The sequence below is a fragment of the Athene noctua genome, chromosome 5, assembly GCF_965140245.1.
Source record: "Athene noctua chromosome 5, bAthNoc1.hap1.1, whole genome shotgun sequence".
NCBI classification, from domain to species: domain Eukaryota; kingdom Metazoa; phylum Chordata; class Aves; order Strigiformes; family Strigidae; genus Athene; species Athene noctua.
The window spans coordinates 11,171,922-11,190,447 of NC_134041.1; the positions used below are offsets into that span (position 1 = coordinate 11,171,922).

General features: G+C 49.8%; 2 protein-coding genes across 3 annotated transcripts in view; one reads left to right on the forward strand and one right to left on the reverse strand.

The window, feature by feature from the left end:
* GPBP1L1 (GC-rich promoter binding protein 1 like 1) overlaps nucleotides 1-1,486 on the forward strand; it is a 34,491-nt gene extending 33,005 nt beyond the window's left edge. Inside the window, exon 12 of the mRNA XM_074906301.1 lies at nucleotides 109-1,486. Coding sequence (XP_074762402.1) covers nucleotides 109-255 — 147 coding nt within the window. The 3' untranslated portion in view covers nucleotides 256-1,486. The remainder of the gene's footprint in view (nucleotides 1-108) is intronic.
* A 5,327-nt stretch (nucleotides 1,487-6,813) lies between these two features.
* On the reverse strand, nucleotides 6,814-18,489 carry NASP (nuclear autoantigenic sperm protein). 2 transcript variants are annotated; one of them, XM_074906302.1, is made up of 15 exons: nucleotides 18,347-18,489; nucleotides 17,150-17,200; nucleotides 16,273-16,383; nucleotides 15,633-15,713; nucleotides 15,370-15,467; nucleotides 13,782-14,666; nucleotides 11,842-11,924; nucleotides 10,864-10,949; nucleotides 10,651-10,724; nucleotides 9,656-9,844; nucleotides 9,237-9,403; nucleotides 8,755-8,808; nucleotides 8,590-8,661; nucleotides 7,488-7,619; nucleotides 6,814-6,974 (listed from the first exon to the last, which is right to left on the reverse strand). In XM_074906302.1, exons 1-15 carry the CDS (start codon nucleotides 18,406-18,408, stop codon nucleotides 6,921-6,923), a joined length of 2,199 nt encoding a protein of 732 aa, XP_074762403.1. In that variant the 5' UTR covers nucleotides 18,409-18,489; the 3' UTR covers nucleotides 6,814-6,920. The 2 variants fall into 2 exon arrangements, with proteins under 2 accessions (XP_074762403.1, XP_074762404.1); XM_074906303.1 differs by lacking the exon at nucleotides 13,782-14,666.
* Nucleotides 18,490-18,526: the final 37 nt, after the last annotated feature.

Consider the following 18,526-nt stretch of genomic DNA (forward strand, 5'->3'; position numbering starts at 1 on the left):
TGCAGAGCATGTGTATGCAGTTAAATACATAATCTGGGTCCACAGATGGTTAGTGACAGTTACTCTCTGCACTTTTGCTTGGTTTAAAACTTGCTTTCATTCCTACAGCGAAGAAGAAACGGATTTGGGAAGAATGGATTTCTTCAGGGCCGCGGCTCCAGCCTGTTGTTCCACTGGAGAAGCACTTTTAAGACAAAGATTGAGGACTCAGACACAGAAACTAGTAGCAGCGAAACGTCAGATGATGATGCCTGAAAGTGGGCACAAGAAAATTAAAATAAATAAAACCAACCCAATAAACTCAGTTCATAGTTCAACATGTGTTTGGGGTTGTATAAACTAAACAGAGTTTATTCTGTCTCCAGTCTGTTCAGTTTTTTCTTTTGTTGTTGATACTTCATGCACAAGGGAAATAATTGTATCCCAAAGAAGAGAGAAATTGGCTTCTTTAGCTTTTTCTTTTGGTTTTGCCCTAATGCTTAATAGAAGTTTGTGCAGCTAGCAAATTTTGACAAAAATCCCTTGTGGGGCAGTGCACAAGTTCAGTCTTGTAAGCAGGACACAAGTGGCTGACTGATCTTTGCAACAACAAGCTTCTAACAGTGCCGCCTGCATTACATAATGTTGTGCGGTAACAGTGTGCTAAAACAATCATTGTCAATGACAAAATGGCTATTGAAGTTCTAATTATGTTAAATTAATGCTAATAACATGAATTTTTTATTTTATTTTATTTTTTTTTGGCGGCTCGGGGAGCTTCATCACTTAACCAGGCGTTTGTGGTTTTCTTTTTTTGGGTACAGCTGTAAAATATTTGGATATAGGACTTGTTTGTGTTCTTCTTCTTGCAGCCTTGATATTCAGGGTGGATTGTAAAATATAAATTTTTTGTGAGATTTCAAAGATTAAGATTATTTTGATAACATTATTTACAGATTTAAAAAAGTGACTATCACATTGAGTCTGTATGAGGGGGAAAAACTACTGCATCAAAAATAACTAACTTGGAATAAATATTTTGCATCAGTTTGCCAATTCTAATTGTCTTTCTTATGTAAGAAAAGCTTTCCTCTAAAGGGACCTGCAACTTTGGGGGTTTAATAGCTCTGGGGATAAATAGTTTCTTCTCCCACTGTATTTTTCCACTTGGCAAACATTGCTGTAGCGCTCAGACTGCAGGAGCTAAACTCTTCCTTTAAGAAGGGAGAGGGAGAACAATGGTGAGATGATAGCCCATGTTTGTTTTTTTTTTTTAAAAAAGAAATGAGAGAAAATAATTCAAATTATCTTCTACTTCAAGCAGTGTGCTTTTTTTTTTTTTTTCTGCTTCATACAAAATCGTGAAGCTCGACTGGTCGGTGTCACTTGTTCCTAGTGCAATGCTGCTGTTTATGTTCACAACGTGGCAAGGGAATGTCTGAATCCAAAGCTGTTTTCATTGAAATCTTTTTTAAAAATTCATGAAAACATTTCTATTAGATTAAAAAGGATTTTACAAACAACTCAGTTGTGGCCTAAGATATTTCAGTGTCTGTTTTAAGTTCAGCTTGTACACAAACATTTTGGATTGGAAAGTATTGGCATGGTTGTGCACTGTTAGGGGGTTGGATGGAATTGCACGTGGGGTATGAAATCCTGGGGGGATTTCACCCGAGGTCTTGCTTCAGTCTTTTTAATCTGTTCCTGGCCAGGCAGAGAGGGCAGATGTGTAATAAAATTTTCGTGTTTAGCTGTGAATCTTTGCACCTGGGTTCAAGGGAACATGCTCAGTGACACCAGGTGTAACTCTGCTATTTGTGCCTTTAGTTCCTGCTGGCTCGGGCTGCTGGCACTGCCCTTACCCCCTGGAGCGAGCGGCTGAGGGCTGTTCTTCATCCCTGCCCTTGCAGCCAGGCTCCACTCGCTGGGAATGCTCGGGGAGGTGCTTGGGCTGCTCTAAGACCACAGATCCTCTGCTTCCTTTTGAAGGTACTTCGACTCTGGTGCCACCAAACATGGCTTTTGTTTGGACAACTTTATTCATTTTAAAAAAATACAACTTCCTACATCCATTTAAATGAAAAATAAGATAAATGTATTGTTGTCGTTGTCAAGAAACGGGGTAGGTTTAAAAAAGTCCGTGCTGGAAGCCACTTGTACTGGGCAAAGTAGATAGCTGCACCGTTCCTGGCAAAAGTGAGAACCTGCTGCTGGGGCCCAGCGGAGCAGGAGCTGCGTGTCCCAGAGCTCGGGGTGTTTCATGTCGAACTTCAACTTCCACCACGGGGGGTGTGCGGTTTAAACACCGATGGAGCTTTTAAAGCGTTACTGCCTGCCTCTGGGAGAGCCGGACTGAGCAAAGCCCCCTCAATCAAACGGCAGCTTTTTCCTGAGCAAATCGCCTGTTTTCTGTGGCGGGTGTTGCTAGTGGCAAAGCGGGAGGGTGACGTAGGGCACCCTGAGAAGAGCCTGTGGCTGCTCAGCAGAGAGAGCGGGCAAGGAGGGGGCTCGGGTGGGCCCTGGCCACCTGTGGCACTGAGAAGGGGGCAGGGGGCGAAGGAGCGGTTCCACCTCGGGGAGGAGGTTGCTCAGCAGAGGTGATGCACAGCTGTGACCTGCTCCAGGGAGGAAAAGGGGCTCTGCCAGGGCACCCCCGGGGCTGGCAGCGAGTGCTGTGTAACCACGAAAGGGGAGCTCTGGGGGGGACAGGGCAGACTCTTGCTGTGCGTGGCTGCTGGCAGGGCCTCCCCCATCTTGGTTTCTGTGGATCGCTCAGGTGGCCAAGTGACATTTTTTTTCCCCCTTTCCCGTGGTAAACAGTGGGAACGGCCAGGGCCAGGGGTGCGGCCGCCTCCCTCGCCCGTCCCAGCATAGCAACGGTGGCTTCAAACACCGCGGCCGCTGCCGAGCAGGTCGGTGCCCGCGTCCCAGCCCACGCCAGGGCGCCGTTCCCGGCGGGATGACCCCTCTGCCCGGGCAGGGTGGCACCCCCAGGTGACCCCCAACTCCGCGGTGTTTTCCAGGGTGTCCCATGCCGGGCGTGGGAGGCTTCATCTGCCCCCGCTGCCGGATGGTTTTCAGCTCCCGGCCGCTGCTGCGGGCGCATGAGGAGAAGCTGTGCCTCGGGACCCCGGCCGCCAGCACCTCCTGCCTCCCCGGGGGGGACCCACCACCTGCGGAGGGGACTCTGGGCACGGCGGCGAGGCCGCAGGACACCCCGGTAGTGTGGCGCCAGGTCTGGCACGGGGGTGTGGGGCTGGGGAGAGGGATGGGTGCTGGGCTGGGACGTGCTGCGGGTGAGGAAATGCAGTGTCACAGCCACTGTGGCTGGATCTGGCCCAGCCTGAACCAGGGGAACCCTCCAGCCTTCCGCCCCTCGGTGGTCATTTGGCCAAAGCCAGAATAGTTTATGTTGTTAAGCATTTCCCCCCCGACCTTTTCTTCCTGTTTGCCTCTGCGAGGTCGGGATGTCCCGGCATGGGGCCCGCGCTGAGCCGCACCATCTCCTCGTGCTTCCTGGGCTCCCACCGGCCGTGCAGGGACAGCGGGGGTCGGGGCGAGCGCGGGGGGCTCCCCTGGGGGCCGTGCTCACCCCCCGCGAGAGGGCCCTGCTCCGTGCAGCTGACCCCGCGTCCAGGCGGCTGGCAGTGGAGGTACGGCAAACCCGGCACCCCAACGGCTCCCTGCGCCCCAGCCCCGTGACTGGTGGGGCTCCAGCCCCTCGAGCCCTTTGCAATTCCCTGTGCAGCAGGGAGAGCCCCGCCGGCGGCCAGCCCCACCGCGGGGGCACGGGCAGCAGCCACCGGAGCTGCTGGAGGCCCACGAGCACCACATGGCTGAAATCCGGGCCAGGACCCAGCAGCTGGAGCAGCAGAGAGAGGGTAGGTGCTGGCAGGGTTCTGGGGTGATGGGAAGGCATCTGTGGGATGCGGTAGCCCCCAGGGAGCAGGGCTGTGGGGGTCGTGCTGAGCCACCCCTGCGGCCCCTCTGCCATCCCACAGGTCTGTGCCGGCGGCTGGCGGCGCTGAGGACTGGAGTGGGTGCAACCCCCCACCCTGAGCAGGGGGAGCCAGAGCGGAGCCAGGCCCCAGAGGTGCTGCAGGATCAGGGCAGACGGGCCCCAGAGGTGCTGCAGGATCAGGGCAGACGGGCCCCAGACGTGCTGCAGGATCAGGGCAGACGGGCCCCAGACGTGCTGCAGGATCAGGGCAGACGGGCCCCAGACGTGCTGCAGGATCAGGGCAGACGGGCCCCAGACGTGCTGCAGGATCAGGGCAGATGGCTGCCACACGGAGGGTGAGCCCCGGCCTGGGGACAGGGCTCTGCACCCCTCCAGGGCAGCGCCCAGGAGTGGGGGACTCTCATCCAAGGGGCCATCAGCCCCTCATTTTCATCACATCCCTCTATTTCCATTTCCTCCCCAGGGCTGCCCTCCACCTTGACACGCTCCTGCCAGCCGCTGGGCCGCTTGCCGCCGAGGCCAGGTGAGGTCTGTGGGTGATGGTGGAGCCGAGCCAAGCGTCTGCCGAGCCCCCACCATGGCTGATGCCGGGGCTGCGGCAGGGCACTGCGACTGGCCTACCTGCACGCCGGAGGGCACAACCCAGCCATCCTGGACCAGCTCCTCCAGCTCCAGGTGGAGGCCACGGCGCTGGAGAAAGGGCCCACAGGACTGCGCGGGGGCAGGAGGATGGGTAAGCCCCAACCCCAGCCCAGCCCCAGCAGGGACCCTGTCTGCGCAGGGGGCAACTGAGGCAGCCCCGGCTGTGCGGGCAGAGCCCCCTGGTGCTGGCGCACAGGGCCTGGACGCGGCCCTGCTGGCCGTGGAGGTGGAGAACCAGCGGCTGGAAGACAAACTCTTGGCGCTGAAGGCCAGGAGGGAGAGACGAGCCAATGCCGGTAGGTGACAGGTCCCAGGACTGGGGCAGCCCCCACAGCCCCCGGTTGCGGCTGTCAGAGCCCCTGGGCTGCACTTGGCAGGGGCCTTGCATAGTGACAGCCCTGAGCTGGGGGACAATGTCCCATCAGACATCTGGGAGGGGAACAAGGAGGGGAGAGTCACGGCAGCAGCACGAATAGGACCCCCAGCAACCCTGCACACCAGCCCCGTGGGGTGCCAGGAGTTACTGGGGGGGTGCTGGGGGGAGTGTAAACTCTGCAGCGAGGAGCTGCCGTCCCGCAGGCTCCCGGGCAGCCCAGCGGCACATGGAGGAGCTGGCCCAGCTCCAGGCAGAGGTGGGGATGCTGCGACGCCACGTGGAGCAGACAGGGCCACGCCTGCCCCAAACCATCCTTCCACCCCCCGCGGCCCCCCAGCTCCTGCCAGCCCTGCCTGTGCCAGAGCTTTTTACGGTAAGAGCCTCCTCCCAGGGCTGTTTCCAGCTCTCCGGAGCGGGGAGATGGGGTTGGACAGGATGATGGGTTGGAGGTATGAGCTTGGGGAGATGATTGGGGAATCACTTTCCCGGCTGCAGCCAAGGACAGGGGTGCCCCACAGAGAGGGAGGTGTGCCCCCTCCCAGTGCCAAACCGCAGCCATTAAGTGCTCTGCACCCACGGCCGTGTGTGCCGTGGGGTGGCTGGGCAGCTCCTGCCAGGACCCCCCATTAACGCCACTTTTCTCCTTTCCAGGAGGCCCCTGGGCCAGCACTGGGGACGGGCACAGGCACAGCCCCCAGCCACCCCCTTGTTCCCTCCAGCCTCCCCCTTGCCCCCTTCACAGCCCTGGAGGACCCTCCTCCTGCTCGGGACACCCCAGTCCAGCACAAACCCCCTCGAAGGTGAGCTGGGAGGGGACCATGTTCCCCCAGCACCCCCCACCCAGCTGGAACAGGGACTCAGAGCTTTATTAACTACGTGAGGGGAAGGGGTGGCAAAATCTGCATTAGGGCTGCAGGGAGGGGGGCTTGGGACAGGCTCCATCATTAAAACTGAGGCCCCGCAGTCTAGGACTAGAGAGGCTCTGGGCATTTTGGCAGCAGCAAGAGCTGGCAGGGAAAGGACAGGCAGCGTCAGGCACAGCCCCGAACCAGCAGCCCCATGGCTCAGCCTCTGCCCCAGGAGTGCCCCCATGAAGGTTCCATCCTGTGCCCCAGAGCCCTCTCAGAGGGGCACCACCCTTTTTTTCCCCCTTTTCCTACAGCTCACTCCTCCCTCAGGCACAGCCCCACCACAACCCCTTTCTCGGGGCAGCCTGACACAAGGCCACCACAGCCCAGCCCTGAGCACCCGCCTGCCTGGTGGTGGGTCACATGCTACAGGCTTAATAAACTGCTTCAGCCTCTCGCTTTTTACTTCTGTCTTTTTACACATACACACACACGTATCCCCCGGGGACAGGGGGCCTGGCCCTGTCACTGAGGAGCCACCACACCCCCTCCCACCCCAACACAGGGATAAAGGAGAGGGGGAGCAGAGCCAGTGATGCAGTGCCAAAGGGTGCAGGGGCCAGCCAAGCTCTTACCAGCCTTCCCCCACTCCAGGCTGAGGGAGGCACCACAGGACCCCGCACCAGGCTCAGCCTAGAAAAAACAAACAGCCAGAGCTTGTGCTCGAGCCCCTGCCCCAGCCAAAGGCAAAAAGGTCTTACGTTGACTTCCCCTAGACACCACTAGAGTAGATTCCATTCATGACACGCTCCCAGCAGCAGCCAGCCCTGCCTCCCCCAGCACACGCCCTGCTCCTGCCCCCTTGGGCTGTTCTGGATGGAAAGGCTGAGGCTACAGGGACAGGGAGGCCAGTGGAGAGCCAGGGCAGAGACCTGCACCCCCAGGGGCTGTGGGCAGCAAAGGCTGCAGCTTGTAACAGGAGGAGGTCAAAACAAGGACCATTTGCTTACAATCTTTATTGAAGTCATACAAAAGTTGCCAAAAAGTGAAAAAATACACTATATACAAAACCATTTTCCTTGTAAGGAGAGGAGTGTCCAAGGTTAAAGAATTATCATACTGTGCTTTCAACTGCAGCCCCTGATTCTGCTTGTGGCCTTTTCTCTGTCTAAAAGAAAAGAAAAGGTTTTGTTTTTCAAGAACAAGACACTGCCTTACAGCACCAATTCATGCAGCAGTTCAAGGTTTCTGTCATTTGAAGACTTAACTGACTACTCACATGCTTTACTGGTCTTCAGAGCCCAGCACTGTTCTAAAATACTGATGTTAACAACTGTAGCCCAGGTGGTAAGTATTAAAACCCAGGAGTACTGAAAAAAATACTTTGGGGAAAGGCCCTGTGCTGTAGTTCAGCCCAACTCCAACACTCAGAACATGTTTCTGTCCCACCCCACAAGTCCACACCTCCACAGCTGGTGACTTCCCAGCCCAGTGTCAGACACAACATGCATCCTGCCAGAGGGGGAATATCCCCCATCTTATCTGGGCACCTTGTGGAGACCAGCAGGCAGTAAAACCAGTACAGCTACCATGCACAAAACCATGTCCAGAGGGGAGCGGGGGGGGGGGGGGGGAGGAAAACAAAAAAGGCATGGCACAGACTCCTGCCTCAGCTGCCCACCTCCTCTTCCATTTTTTCTGCAACCTCATTTCCACTGGGGGCAGCGTCAGCACCACCACCATTGACAGCCGGTTCTGGTTTAGATTTCTTAGCTTCATTGTCCCCCTGTGGAATCTCCTCCTCTGGTTTCCTCTGAAGACAAAATTGTATATAGTCTTCACTACGTACAAATTAAAGTTTAAATATTTTTTAGAAAGTTAGCATCTAGATGTCATTGCACATTATCTATTCAACCTCTACTTGCCAGGTTCAGGACAGATATTTAAGTGTTAAGACTTAACCAAAGCTCTGAAGCTTTGGTACAGAGGTCTCGACCACAAAGGATTTCCAGCAAGACATTATTTAGGTGCTAGTATCTATAGTGCTGAATTATCCTTAGTTGTAGTTTGGCAAGGAAACATGCAACTGCTGAGCCAGGTAACAGTTAAGAGGGTAGATTGAGGGCATCTATGACACTTACAATCACCTGTGTAAAGCAGATCAAAGTTGCTCCAGACAAACCTGAACTGAAAGAGGCCAATATAACACAGGCCAGGCTGTGCCACAGCAGCATACAAAATAAAGACTAAGATCCTATAGGGGATAATTTTAGTTATATTAGCAAACAGTTCTAGAAAAACATAAACCTTTATTTTAAAGGAACCTAAGCACTCAATATATTACCTCTATGAGGCAGTCTATCATTACTACCATTAGACTGGCTTTGCTGTTTATTAAGTCCAACTCTATTTCCACTTGGAAAGAAGGGAACCCAACTCAGCCTGGTTGCTTGCCCTCTTAAGATCTGTAAGGCCACCATGCTCTTCTTGCAGGTCTGCAGCAGAGGAGGGCACTTGTTCAGAGAACACCTGCAGAGCCACACAACTCGGCTCTGAAGTTAAGCCAGCGTGGGTCGGGCAGGGTGTTCAACCACCAGCAGCAGTCTCCTCGAGGCTGGATGGTTCCCAGTGGAAAGGAGTTTCATGCACTGTTTCTGGTTTTACTTTTAGAGTGTTTTTTCCATTACAGAATTAAGTTTTAAAAGAAAACAAGCTTTAGAAATCCAATTATGCAGAGCAAGCCAGCGGTACTTTAATGTTCAACTAGTCATTTCTGGACTCACCTTTTTCCTGACTAGGTGAGAGATGTCTGTAACACACTGAGATGCACCATCAGCTGCTTTTCTTACTGGAATCTATTACAAGACAGACATTGGCACATGAGTAACAGCAAACGGTAATCCTTAGAGCTGACAGGAATTACCATCGTCCATCTTAAATTAACTTACTGTGGAAACAGAACCACTGTCTTCACTTTGTGCAAAGCCAGATGTAGTTCCAACCTTAAAAAAACCAGAAGAAAGTGAAGAATTAATTTCCAGCAGAACCACATATGCTAGTTTAGAAAAGGACAGAAAACCCAACTCCTTCACGTCTCAGCTCTCCATTCTTCACTTACACATGGGACAGATGCCACACTCAGTCCATTCTCACATTTGCCCGACATATCATTTCCAGCCCTGACACATTAAATTGCTACAGAAGCCTAAATTCCAGTTTGGTTTGAAACAACTGATGTCAGCGTGTTTACCAAATATTCTCTTTAGATGTCAGCTGCCTCAGTTTCCTTTTCACCATCACAACCCATAACACCTGTGAGCAACCACCAGCCCCCAAACTGTACGATCAATCCTGAGCTCCCCGTTACTGGTTTACTTCAAGTTTGACTGGAAGAATGTTTGGTTAGAAGAAAACCACAGGATGCACTAACCAGGGTCGCTTTCAGTGCCAGCTTAGCTACTCTTGAGCTCTTTTGAGACTCCTTTGAATCTTCTATCTTTTCTTTAATTTCAGGAAGCAGTCCCTTCAGTTCTTCAATCTCCTGCTCATCTTCAGGGGACCCACTTTCTGCCTTCTTTATTCGCTCAGTAAGCATCGCTAGGATGAAACAGTTATTATGGCAAAAAACTTCAATACACAGAAGCTGCCCAGTTATCAATATCCAGAGGTATCTTAACACACACTGCTTCAACAACTCTGATATCATCGTGTAGCCCGTTACCACTTTCAGACCAGCAAACATTTGCACAGCAAGGAATAAGCATACCTAACTACTTCTAGGGCAGTTAAAGTCTGATTTGACTTGTGAAAGCTCTCATATTCACTAAGCAGTTTTAGAAATCCACTTACCCATTCTCTTGTCAATGACTTCTACAGATTTACCAAACTGCAAAACCGCCTCATCGAACTGGCTGTTGTAGTGGTAGGCCAGTGCCAGCTGGTAGTGACTCTCAGCGAGCAGGCGGTCGTGAGCCTCCAGGTACTTCTGCTGCAGGGCCAGGCAGGCCTGAAACTCTTCTATAGCCTGCATGTAGTTTTCTATAGGAGAAAGAAACAAAGTCTTTACAAACTACACTCATTTATCCAAACAAGCAGCTTATTCAGTTACTCCGTATTTTATTAGACCTTATATAGTCTGATCATCAAGTGACAGCGCTGCCTCCTCCCTCACAGATTTAAGAGTCCAGTTCCTCTAGTTCTCTAAAGAGTTCTTTACTGTGTTGCTGTAAATAGACAAACTAGGCTTTCAAGCCAAAACCAGGCACACATATCCTGCTATTTAACCCCCTACCATGAACTGAATGTAACTGGTCACAACTGCAACTTGAATCTAGAACTAAGGGGTTGCCTGCACCCCTGCAGTAAAGCTCTCCATTTCTGATCCAGAAACTTGTCAGATTATTTCCAATGCTTGCCATAGAGAAAGATTACACTCTACTTTAATTTAACATGATTAAAACATGGTTTTAAATGAAGGACAGGTAAAACACGTTACAAGGCACGAAGGTGGGGCTTGCTTCCCACTCTTTTTTTCTGCTGCATAATACAGAGTTTTCCCTGACCCTACCCTAGGATTGTGGAAAGTCTAAGAGCCAACCATTTCTCATTTACACACTACTTCTTACTCAAAGCTTTCTTTCACCATTCTGGAAAAGCATGGACTATTCTGTTTAAGGCTTCAACTTGTTCATCAACTTCAAAGCTTCTCAAATGGCTGCACTATCAATTAGACAAACTATTTTGTTTTCATCTTAAAATGAACGGAGGCGAGTTAAGGCTGTTAAGTACAAAAGTGACAGAAAGTGGAACCAAACCCTTAATACATGAGAATTAATATTACTTACCAGATTCAATACTAACTTCTCCGAGCTTTAGATGAGCTTGAGCTGCATGGAGCTGACCTTCTTTTGTTTCTTGTCTAAATGAAGAAAAAAAAAAAAAGTAGTTTTCAAATCCTGAAGAGAATATGACACATTCACTAACTGCTTATGTCACACACACCCCATTTACAATGAGTTTCTCTAGCCCATATCCAAATGAGGACTTAAAGTCTTTACCTCTTGTAGATGATTTTTGCCAACTCCAACATCTCCCAGGCTAGCTCAAGATTTCCAATTTCATCCTCCTCACTTTCCTGTAAAGACTAGAAATGCATTAAAGATTAAGTGGTTACATATCACATCAAACAACACTGAGTTTCTAAGCAGTGTCATCAAAGAATTAATTTCTTCATGAGAGAAACAGTATACCACTAGAAGGTAAAAACAAAAAAAGAACATGCAGAAGAGGTTATTGCATCAACCAAGGCTTTTCCTGCAGTGACCGTGTTCTAGGTGGAAGATAAGCTTACATTGTTAGTTGATATGGCCTTAATATTTTTTTTCCTAGAAATAACAGGGTGTCAAGCACCAACATTATCCCAAGAATAACATTTTTGATAAAGGTGGTATTTAAATGAACCAAAAGCTAAATAAAGGAGCTGATGTGGGGTTTGGGTTTTTTTTTTTTTCAAATGAGCTTTTGAACAAGACAGGTGTCTAACATGATTAGCAACACACTCTAATAGGCTTCAGATTTTTCTAAGTGTTTTGACTGCTATATCAATTTAACACCTCAGATTTAAGTAGGACTACACTTCCCGCTACATTCCCATCCTAATCATGGCTTACTGGACTGGATGCATTCAACACGCATAGTGAGACAACAAAACAAGCAGAGAATAAACTGTTACAAGTAACTAACTTTAGTGAGAAGCTAAAGCAACTCTCCCTGCCTGCACCGACCAGGCTGCATTACTCATCAACAGACTGCAAGCATTTGTTTTGGCGTAGCTCAACAAGCCCAAGTTTACAGACTGAGCTGAGCAAGATCCTACAGTGTGGACTACACATAAGACTGCCCCTTCCTTAGGCAATAGTGCTTTTTAAAAGTTATTTCCTACACAGAACTAAATGAAATACAAGTGAGCTTTTATAAAAACATTAACATGACATTTCTCTTCCATGAGCACCAGTATCAGAGCTCAGCCATCTCACCTTGTCTTCCACTGTCAATTCATTCTCTTTATCATCTTCAGCTTTCTCATTTTCTTTATCTTCCTCTTCAGATTCTTCTGTTTCTATAAGGAAAGTAGATGAACGAGAACACTTGTTACTATGCTTGCTTCACATGGAGTCAGGCAGAATGTATTCTATCCAGCCCCTATCCTTCCAGTTACAGGTTAGATGTGTGATGCAAGAAGAGCACAGAGACATTAGACTCGGCAGCAGCAGCCATCTTGCTGAAAGCATTAGGCACCATAGACTGAAGTGTTTCCGAGATACCTTAGTCCTTAAGTTTCACTTCAAACTACCTACAGAAACTTAAGAGAGCATTCAGTTCTCACAAAAGCACTGAGAACTCACACTGAGGCCGTGGGATCCTGAGCACCCTGGAGGTACGGGTCAGTTGCTGGACTTCATGCTACAGATAACAAAGGTTTTCAGCAAGATAGCTGCCAAGCTGGGTACAAATAAAGACTGTTTCTGAATTTGTGTTCCTCATGTCAGATATTTAAGTGGCAACATTATTAACGAATGTGCTATTGTGTAGCACTGATTTGACTTCTGATACTGTGTTGCATGATCTACCAATAGAAAACAATTCTGGGAAAATGTGCAGTGAAGGAGTATGGCTAATAACTTTAGAGCACTGGTTGACTTGCATGCTGAAGTCATACACCTCATTCCTGTGATTTGACCACTAATTGCAGAATAACACCAGCTTGATGGGGTGGAGACTAGAGAACCTGTGAGCTCATTAGGCTAACTCCCAAAAGGCACACCTACCACTGAGAGGGCCCAACCTGCAAGTATGAGGACAGCTCAATCAAAGGCAAAACAGAAAAGATATTAGGAAGTTAAATTTTAAGTAGTGGGAGGAGTCTGGAACGACATAGCACCAGACCAGGATGTTCAAGAGTGTCCTCACACTAACAGAGTTGGGGACAAAAAAGCAGCAGTATGTGCACATAATCAGCTTTTCACAGGATGAGGAGTGGATAACTACCCTCAGCTTACACTCAAGTCACACTCTGTCCAGACAGACATGTTGTTAGGCATCTGCTCCACCACTGAGTGTTCACTGTGCTCAGCAGTACAAGTCCTTTCAGTGTCCAGAGCTATTCAGTCTCAATATGTGCCACTCCCAAAATAAGGGTCTTCCGTGAAGCTGATGTACTGACAAGCAGTTTCAATTATCAGCTCATCAATTAACTTGTGCAATAGAAAGCCCTGGCCTACTAAGGCCATGCAAGTAATGCTTCAGCAAAGTGTACAAGTTTTACTGGGTTACCTTAACATAACCCTGAACACAGCTGTAGTGAAGCAGGGAAGCAGAATGGCAGAAAAAGCTAAATAGCAGGAAGACTGTGCTAGACAGTAGCAATAAGCCTTCAGGTTCAAGGGCAAATTAAGTTTAGATTTGCCAACCAAACTCTCACTTGTAATTACCACCAGAAAGACTCAAATGGAGAGCTCCCTCCCCCCACCAAAAGCAAATTTACTATTTTGTTATGTATTCAGCTGTTCTTATTTTTCTGCTCCACTGTTTTAAAATAAAATATGGTTATAACCAGAGGCAACTTGTGCTTCAAGTTATTTGAAGGTTAGTGCAATAAACCCAGATGCATGCAAGTGAACATCCATTCAGTATTCTCCACCAGCCTAGCCATTACTCACACATTTCACAGGGCTGTAAGTTTGCTTTCAAGTAAGATTTGCTTTGCAGTTAGTTAAGCGTTAGTCTAGACAAACTGAGACTATTCACTATTCCTTAAAACTTTACTTGGATGTAAAAATCCTTCAAGAGCCCCTTTACTGTGCCTTTTCCTTATTCTAAGGCAAACAGAAAATTCTGAATGGAACACTTTTTACCCATTGTTAGCCAAATCCATCAAGTCATTCACCCACAAGTACTTTTCTCCTCTCACTGTTACCTTCTCCCTCTGCCATCAGGTCATCTTTCTCTTCTTTTTCTACCTTAGCACCTTCACCCTCTTCCATCAGGTCATCTTTCTTTTCCTCTTTCTCTACCTTAGCAGCTACTTCAGCCTTTTCTTCCATGTCATTAGACAGCTCTTTGCCCTCTGTGGGCACAAGTTCCTTTGAGGACTCTGTCTCTTTCGATTCATCCAGTTCCTTTTCTATAGCTGTCTCTACTGGCTCTTGTTTCTCCTCCACCTTCTGTTCAGCTGCCTCTGCTTCCCCTTCTGCAACTTCTTTCTGCTCCACAGCAACTGCTGCCTGCACTTCTGCTGTCACTTGTGCTACCGCCTTCTCTTCCACAGCTGCCTCTGCCTGCCCTTCTACAGTCTCTCTCTTTTCCACAGCTGGTTCTTTTCCTGTCGCTTCTGCTGTCTGCTCTCCCACCTCTCCCCTCTCTTCCACAGCCAGTTCTCCAGCTTCAGCTTCTTCCACAGCTGCCTTTGCCTCCTTGTCTGACACTTCTGTCATTCTCTCCTTCTCAGTTGACTCTGCTACTTCAGACATCACCTTCTGCTCTTTTTCCACTACCTTCTTTTCCACAGCTACCTCCTCTTTCGTAGTCTCCTTTTCCACAGCGGCCAGCTGCTTCTGCTCTTCTGAAATTACTTCTTTTTCCACAGAAGTCTCCATCTTCTCTTCAGCCTCTTCAAGCTTTATGTCCTTGTCAGCAATTGCTTCTTCTGCTGGTTCTTCTTCTGAGATACCTCTCATTTCAGCATCCTCCTCTTTGATATCCTTCTCAGGTAGTACTGGAGACTCTTCTGTAGACTTTTTGGCCTCTTCTTTTTTCCCCATGGCGTTATATACCTGTTCTCTCAACTCCTCCCTTGCATCTTCTACATGATTGAGGAAGCATAAACATTTCTTCGAGTTTAGTGATAAAGACATTAATGGGCACTGACAATACCACCCTCAGACCCTCCAGTGTGCTGGTTTGCCATCAGATTAGATGACATTCCTAAAAGCTCCACTTTCAAAGTAAAGGAACTAACATAGTAACTTGAACTAAGCAAATCCCTTCCCCTTCCCCAGACTGCATTATAGCAAGCGGCCGCTCAAGCAGTGTGCAGTTTTGCGCGCTAGCATTTTTAGTCACAGCTAAGCAAGAGGTGCCAGTGCTTTGATAGTCTGGATTGACAGGAACTCCTGTATTATCTCCAGCTGCAAGTAGTACAAAATAGTTACTATTCTTGAACTTTAACAGAGACTCTGACCTGTCCTACTATATACACTGTACCATTACAAGGCAGTTCGAGTCGACTGTGAAGCTTAATAAAGCAAGTCTGAATGAAGTGTTTCAGGACACAGAGACCTGGTGACACTTTACAGATGCTTTCAGTGACTGGTTTCTTGCAGAAGTTTTAGAGCTTTTGTTCAATCTTTAAGCAAGATTAGAAGAACAAAAAACCAAGTCCATTCAGGCTGCTAAGAGTTTCAGCAGAATGATTCAGGCTGAGATACCGACGGACTGAACTTTGATCATTTAGACAAGAAAACACAGCTCAGTGCCTCCACAACATGGCCAACAGCTTTACATACCATCAACAGTTGGTAATGCAGAACCACCTTCAGCTTTTTCTCCTTCCTCTTCAACCTGCACCCCTTCCAAGGCATTTCCCAGCACACCGTTTTCCATTCTAAAGGGAACAAGTTTGTTATCCCTTAGCTCTTTTAACACCACCATTTTAACTGCACAAGCTGCAATGCCCATCCCACCCCAAGCAACCCTGTATAAATGAAGTTCTGTCTATGTGAGGGTGAAATCCTCTTATGCCAGGCAGACTCTGAATCTGTTAGCATACCTTGCCAACTCCAGGAGAGATTTTCCATAGTAAAAAAAAGCTTCTGCACACTCATCCGCTGTCTCACCATACTTTTTACCCCTACAAAAGTAATGAAGAATTATTTTACCTGTGCGTACTTTAGATTTTTGATACGTGAACTTGAAAGTTAAAGATTACCAGACAGGAAGAATAATTTTCTTAGCTTGTCTCCCATTGTTTCAAACAAATCATGAACACTCCTCTCATTTAGCTAGACATGGCTCTCAAGCATCTAGCAATGTAAATTAATCTAAAACCCAAAGAGGTATCATCCTCAGAGACTGATCAAGACTAGCAAACAAGTTACTAGCAAGTAACACCATCCCATTAACTTCATATTAGCAGACATCAGAACCACACACTGCAAAACATCAAATTCCTTTTCCTCATTAGGGAATTGCACCAACAATTACCATCATAAAAGTTGCCTAAATTGCACACCAACTACAGTACTGTCCAACGCTTGGGTTAATTTAAATAGCTCGTCCTCTCCTCCACTGTATTATAAATACAGCAGCATATGTAAGGTAAAAATCTCAATCTTTCTTGTATAAGCCACATCAGTGTAGCCAAGCTGAAACCCAAGCCCTACAAAAATACAGAGAACAGTAGTACTCACAGTAAGCTCGCAGCTTCCTGGAATGCATTAACAGCAGCCGGAATATTTCCCATTACCAAGTGTTTCTGTCCCAGACCCAATAGTTTCTTTGATTCTCCGTCCACATCCATACTGGAGAGGGGGAATAAAAAAAGAAAAAAAATTCATTTCCAGCTTTCAAAACCTAGTCAGCTTTGTGTAAGAGCAAGTTGCATACATTAAACTGGTTGGAACTACTGGGGGGGGGGTGCGGTGGTGTGTTGTTTGTTTAAATCTGGACCAATGTTTAGTTCTGATGACTGAGGGCAGACAGATTAATTAGTTAACTGCTGCAAGAAGTAGGCATCAGAACCTGATATGACAAAGAATGCTAAAGAACACGCTTGAAGAGTTGCACACCAATACAACACGGACTATTGTATTGATACTAGTTAAGCCAAAAAAAATAGATGTAGGTTATGACTTCTCATAGCACACCACGAGGCATGAGAAGAATGATACGTTCAAGCCTTCGTTTAATTTCAGTTCATCTTGCATAGCTCCATTTCTAGAAGGTCCTTCCCATTCCAGTACCTTGGACTAGGACAAGAGGATCTAGCCACAGGAGTACCACTACATGCTAGTCACATACTTGTACCTCCCCGATGCCTCCCCAGCACTAACTCACAGATCAAAAACTTCCTGAACAACAGCTAGTATTTGTGTGCTTATTAGCTCTTGAAAGAGTTTTGTTGGGGCAATTTGTGCAGACCGCTGGTGAGCACGTTTTCAGCATCTACAGCATCCACATCTGTTGAACTTCAAGCTTAGCAACTGATATGAAGGGTGACCTTTTTGTTTCACTCAATCCCCAGACTTCGCATTCTTCAGTAACTGACAATTCTGACTCCCATCTCACCTGTCTGTCTTGTCTGTGGATGTGGAAGGAGCTGCCAGTTCCTCTTCCATCCTGCAAACAAAATATTGCATAAGTGTTTATAACAGGCCACCCATTCCATGACAGGAACTGAGCTCTCAGAGGCGTGAAATCAGAGCCAGGAGCGGTGCTTGCTTTCAAGTGTTCAGCCATCTACAGCAAGTTCATTCTGCTGGCTGTCTTCTGGAGAAACCTAGTAGTTTCAGGTTTATTTATTGTTTGAACAAAAGACTGATAGGAAAGCAGATGCTTTCACTTTCAGGTTATATCAGACCAAACCCGGCCAACAGGCCGGGACAACCCGGCCAACAGGCCAGGACCACCCACCCCTGATCTACAAGCACCCGCAGCTCAGAGCTTTCCCCACGCAAACTTGCGGCACGGGACGACCCGTAAAGCACAAAAACCGGGCGTTTTGCACGCGCTTCCAGTTAGAAACCCGGGAGCGTGCCTGGAGCGCCCGTCCGCCCAGCCCAGGGGGCCTGGGGGCTCACCGCGGCCGCCCGCCGGGCAGCCCCTGCTCGGCAGCGCGCCAGGGCAGCCGCCGCACGGCCCCCGGCCGCCAGCTGACAGCCGCCGCGGCCGGCAGAGGGAGGCCGGGGGCGGCGCCGCGGGGCTCCCCGGGCGGAACAAAGGCCGGGCGAGGCGGGCAGCGGCCCCGGCCCCCCCTCTCCCGCCCCTCACAGACAATGGGCGCCTTTCCCGCCTTCCCCCCGGCCACGCCCCCCGCCATTGGCGCCAAACCCCGACGGCGGCTCCTCACGGGCTGATGGCCCGGCGTCACGTGACGCCGCGGGACCACCCGCCGCTCCCCCTCCCCCCACCCGCCCCCCGGGCAGGCTCCGCGGCGTCGGCTGCCCCCAACAAAGATGGCAGCAGCCGCGCAGGGGTCACGTGGTGGCTCCGCGCGAGCCGAGCGGGCCCAGCTGGCGCTGGCGGCGCGGGGCGGCACGTACCGCCGCGGGAGGGGGGAAGGGGGACGGGCGCGCGAGCCCGACCCGCGCCCCCCGCCCTTCCCCCCGAGAGGAAACCCTGACCCGCCACCGCCCCCTGACACCCCCCAGCCACGGGCACCCCGCGGCGCGAAAGCGCGCTCCCCTCTCCCCGGCTGCCCCCCTCCACTCCCCTGCTCCCCGACACGCACACACCGTGAGCGGGGCCAGCCCCGCGCGGCCCTACCTAGTCGGGGAGGCCGGCGCGGGCTCAACGCAGGGGGGAGCGGCGACGGCCGAGGATTGCATAGAAGCTGCTGGAGACAGAGGCGGCGGCGGCAGAGTGCAGACCCCTACCCCTCCGGCTGCCTATATACCCCCGAGGACACGCCCCGGCCCGCCTGGCGGCGCGCGCACGCCGCGGGGG

Bases quoted from the DNA above. Each gene is read 5' to 3' on its own strand.
- NASP (XM_074906302.1), bottom strand. From the start codon at position 18,408: ATGCAATCCTCGGCCGTCGCCGCTCCCCCCTGCGTTGAGCCCGCGCCG. The intron at 14,667-15,369 runs GTATGTAAAGCT...TCAATCATGTAG, and splicing joins TGCATTACCAACTGTTGATG to AAGATGCAAGGGAGGAGTTG. The intron at 7,620-8,589 runs GTGAGTCCAGAA...TTTTGTCTTCAG, and splicing joins CTCACCTAGTCAGGAAAAAG to AGGAAACCAGAGGAGGAGAT.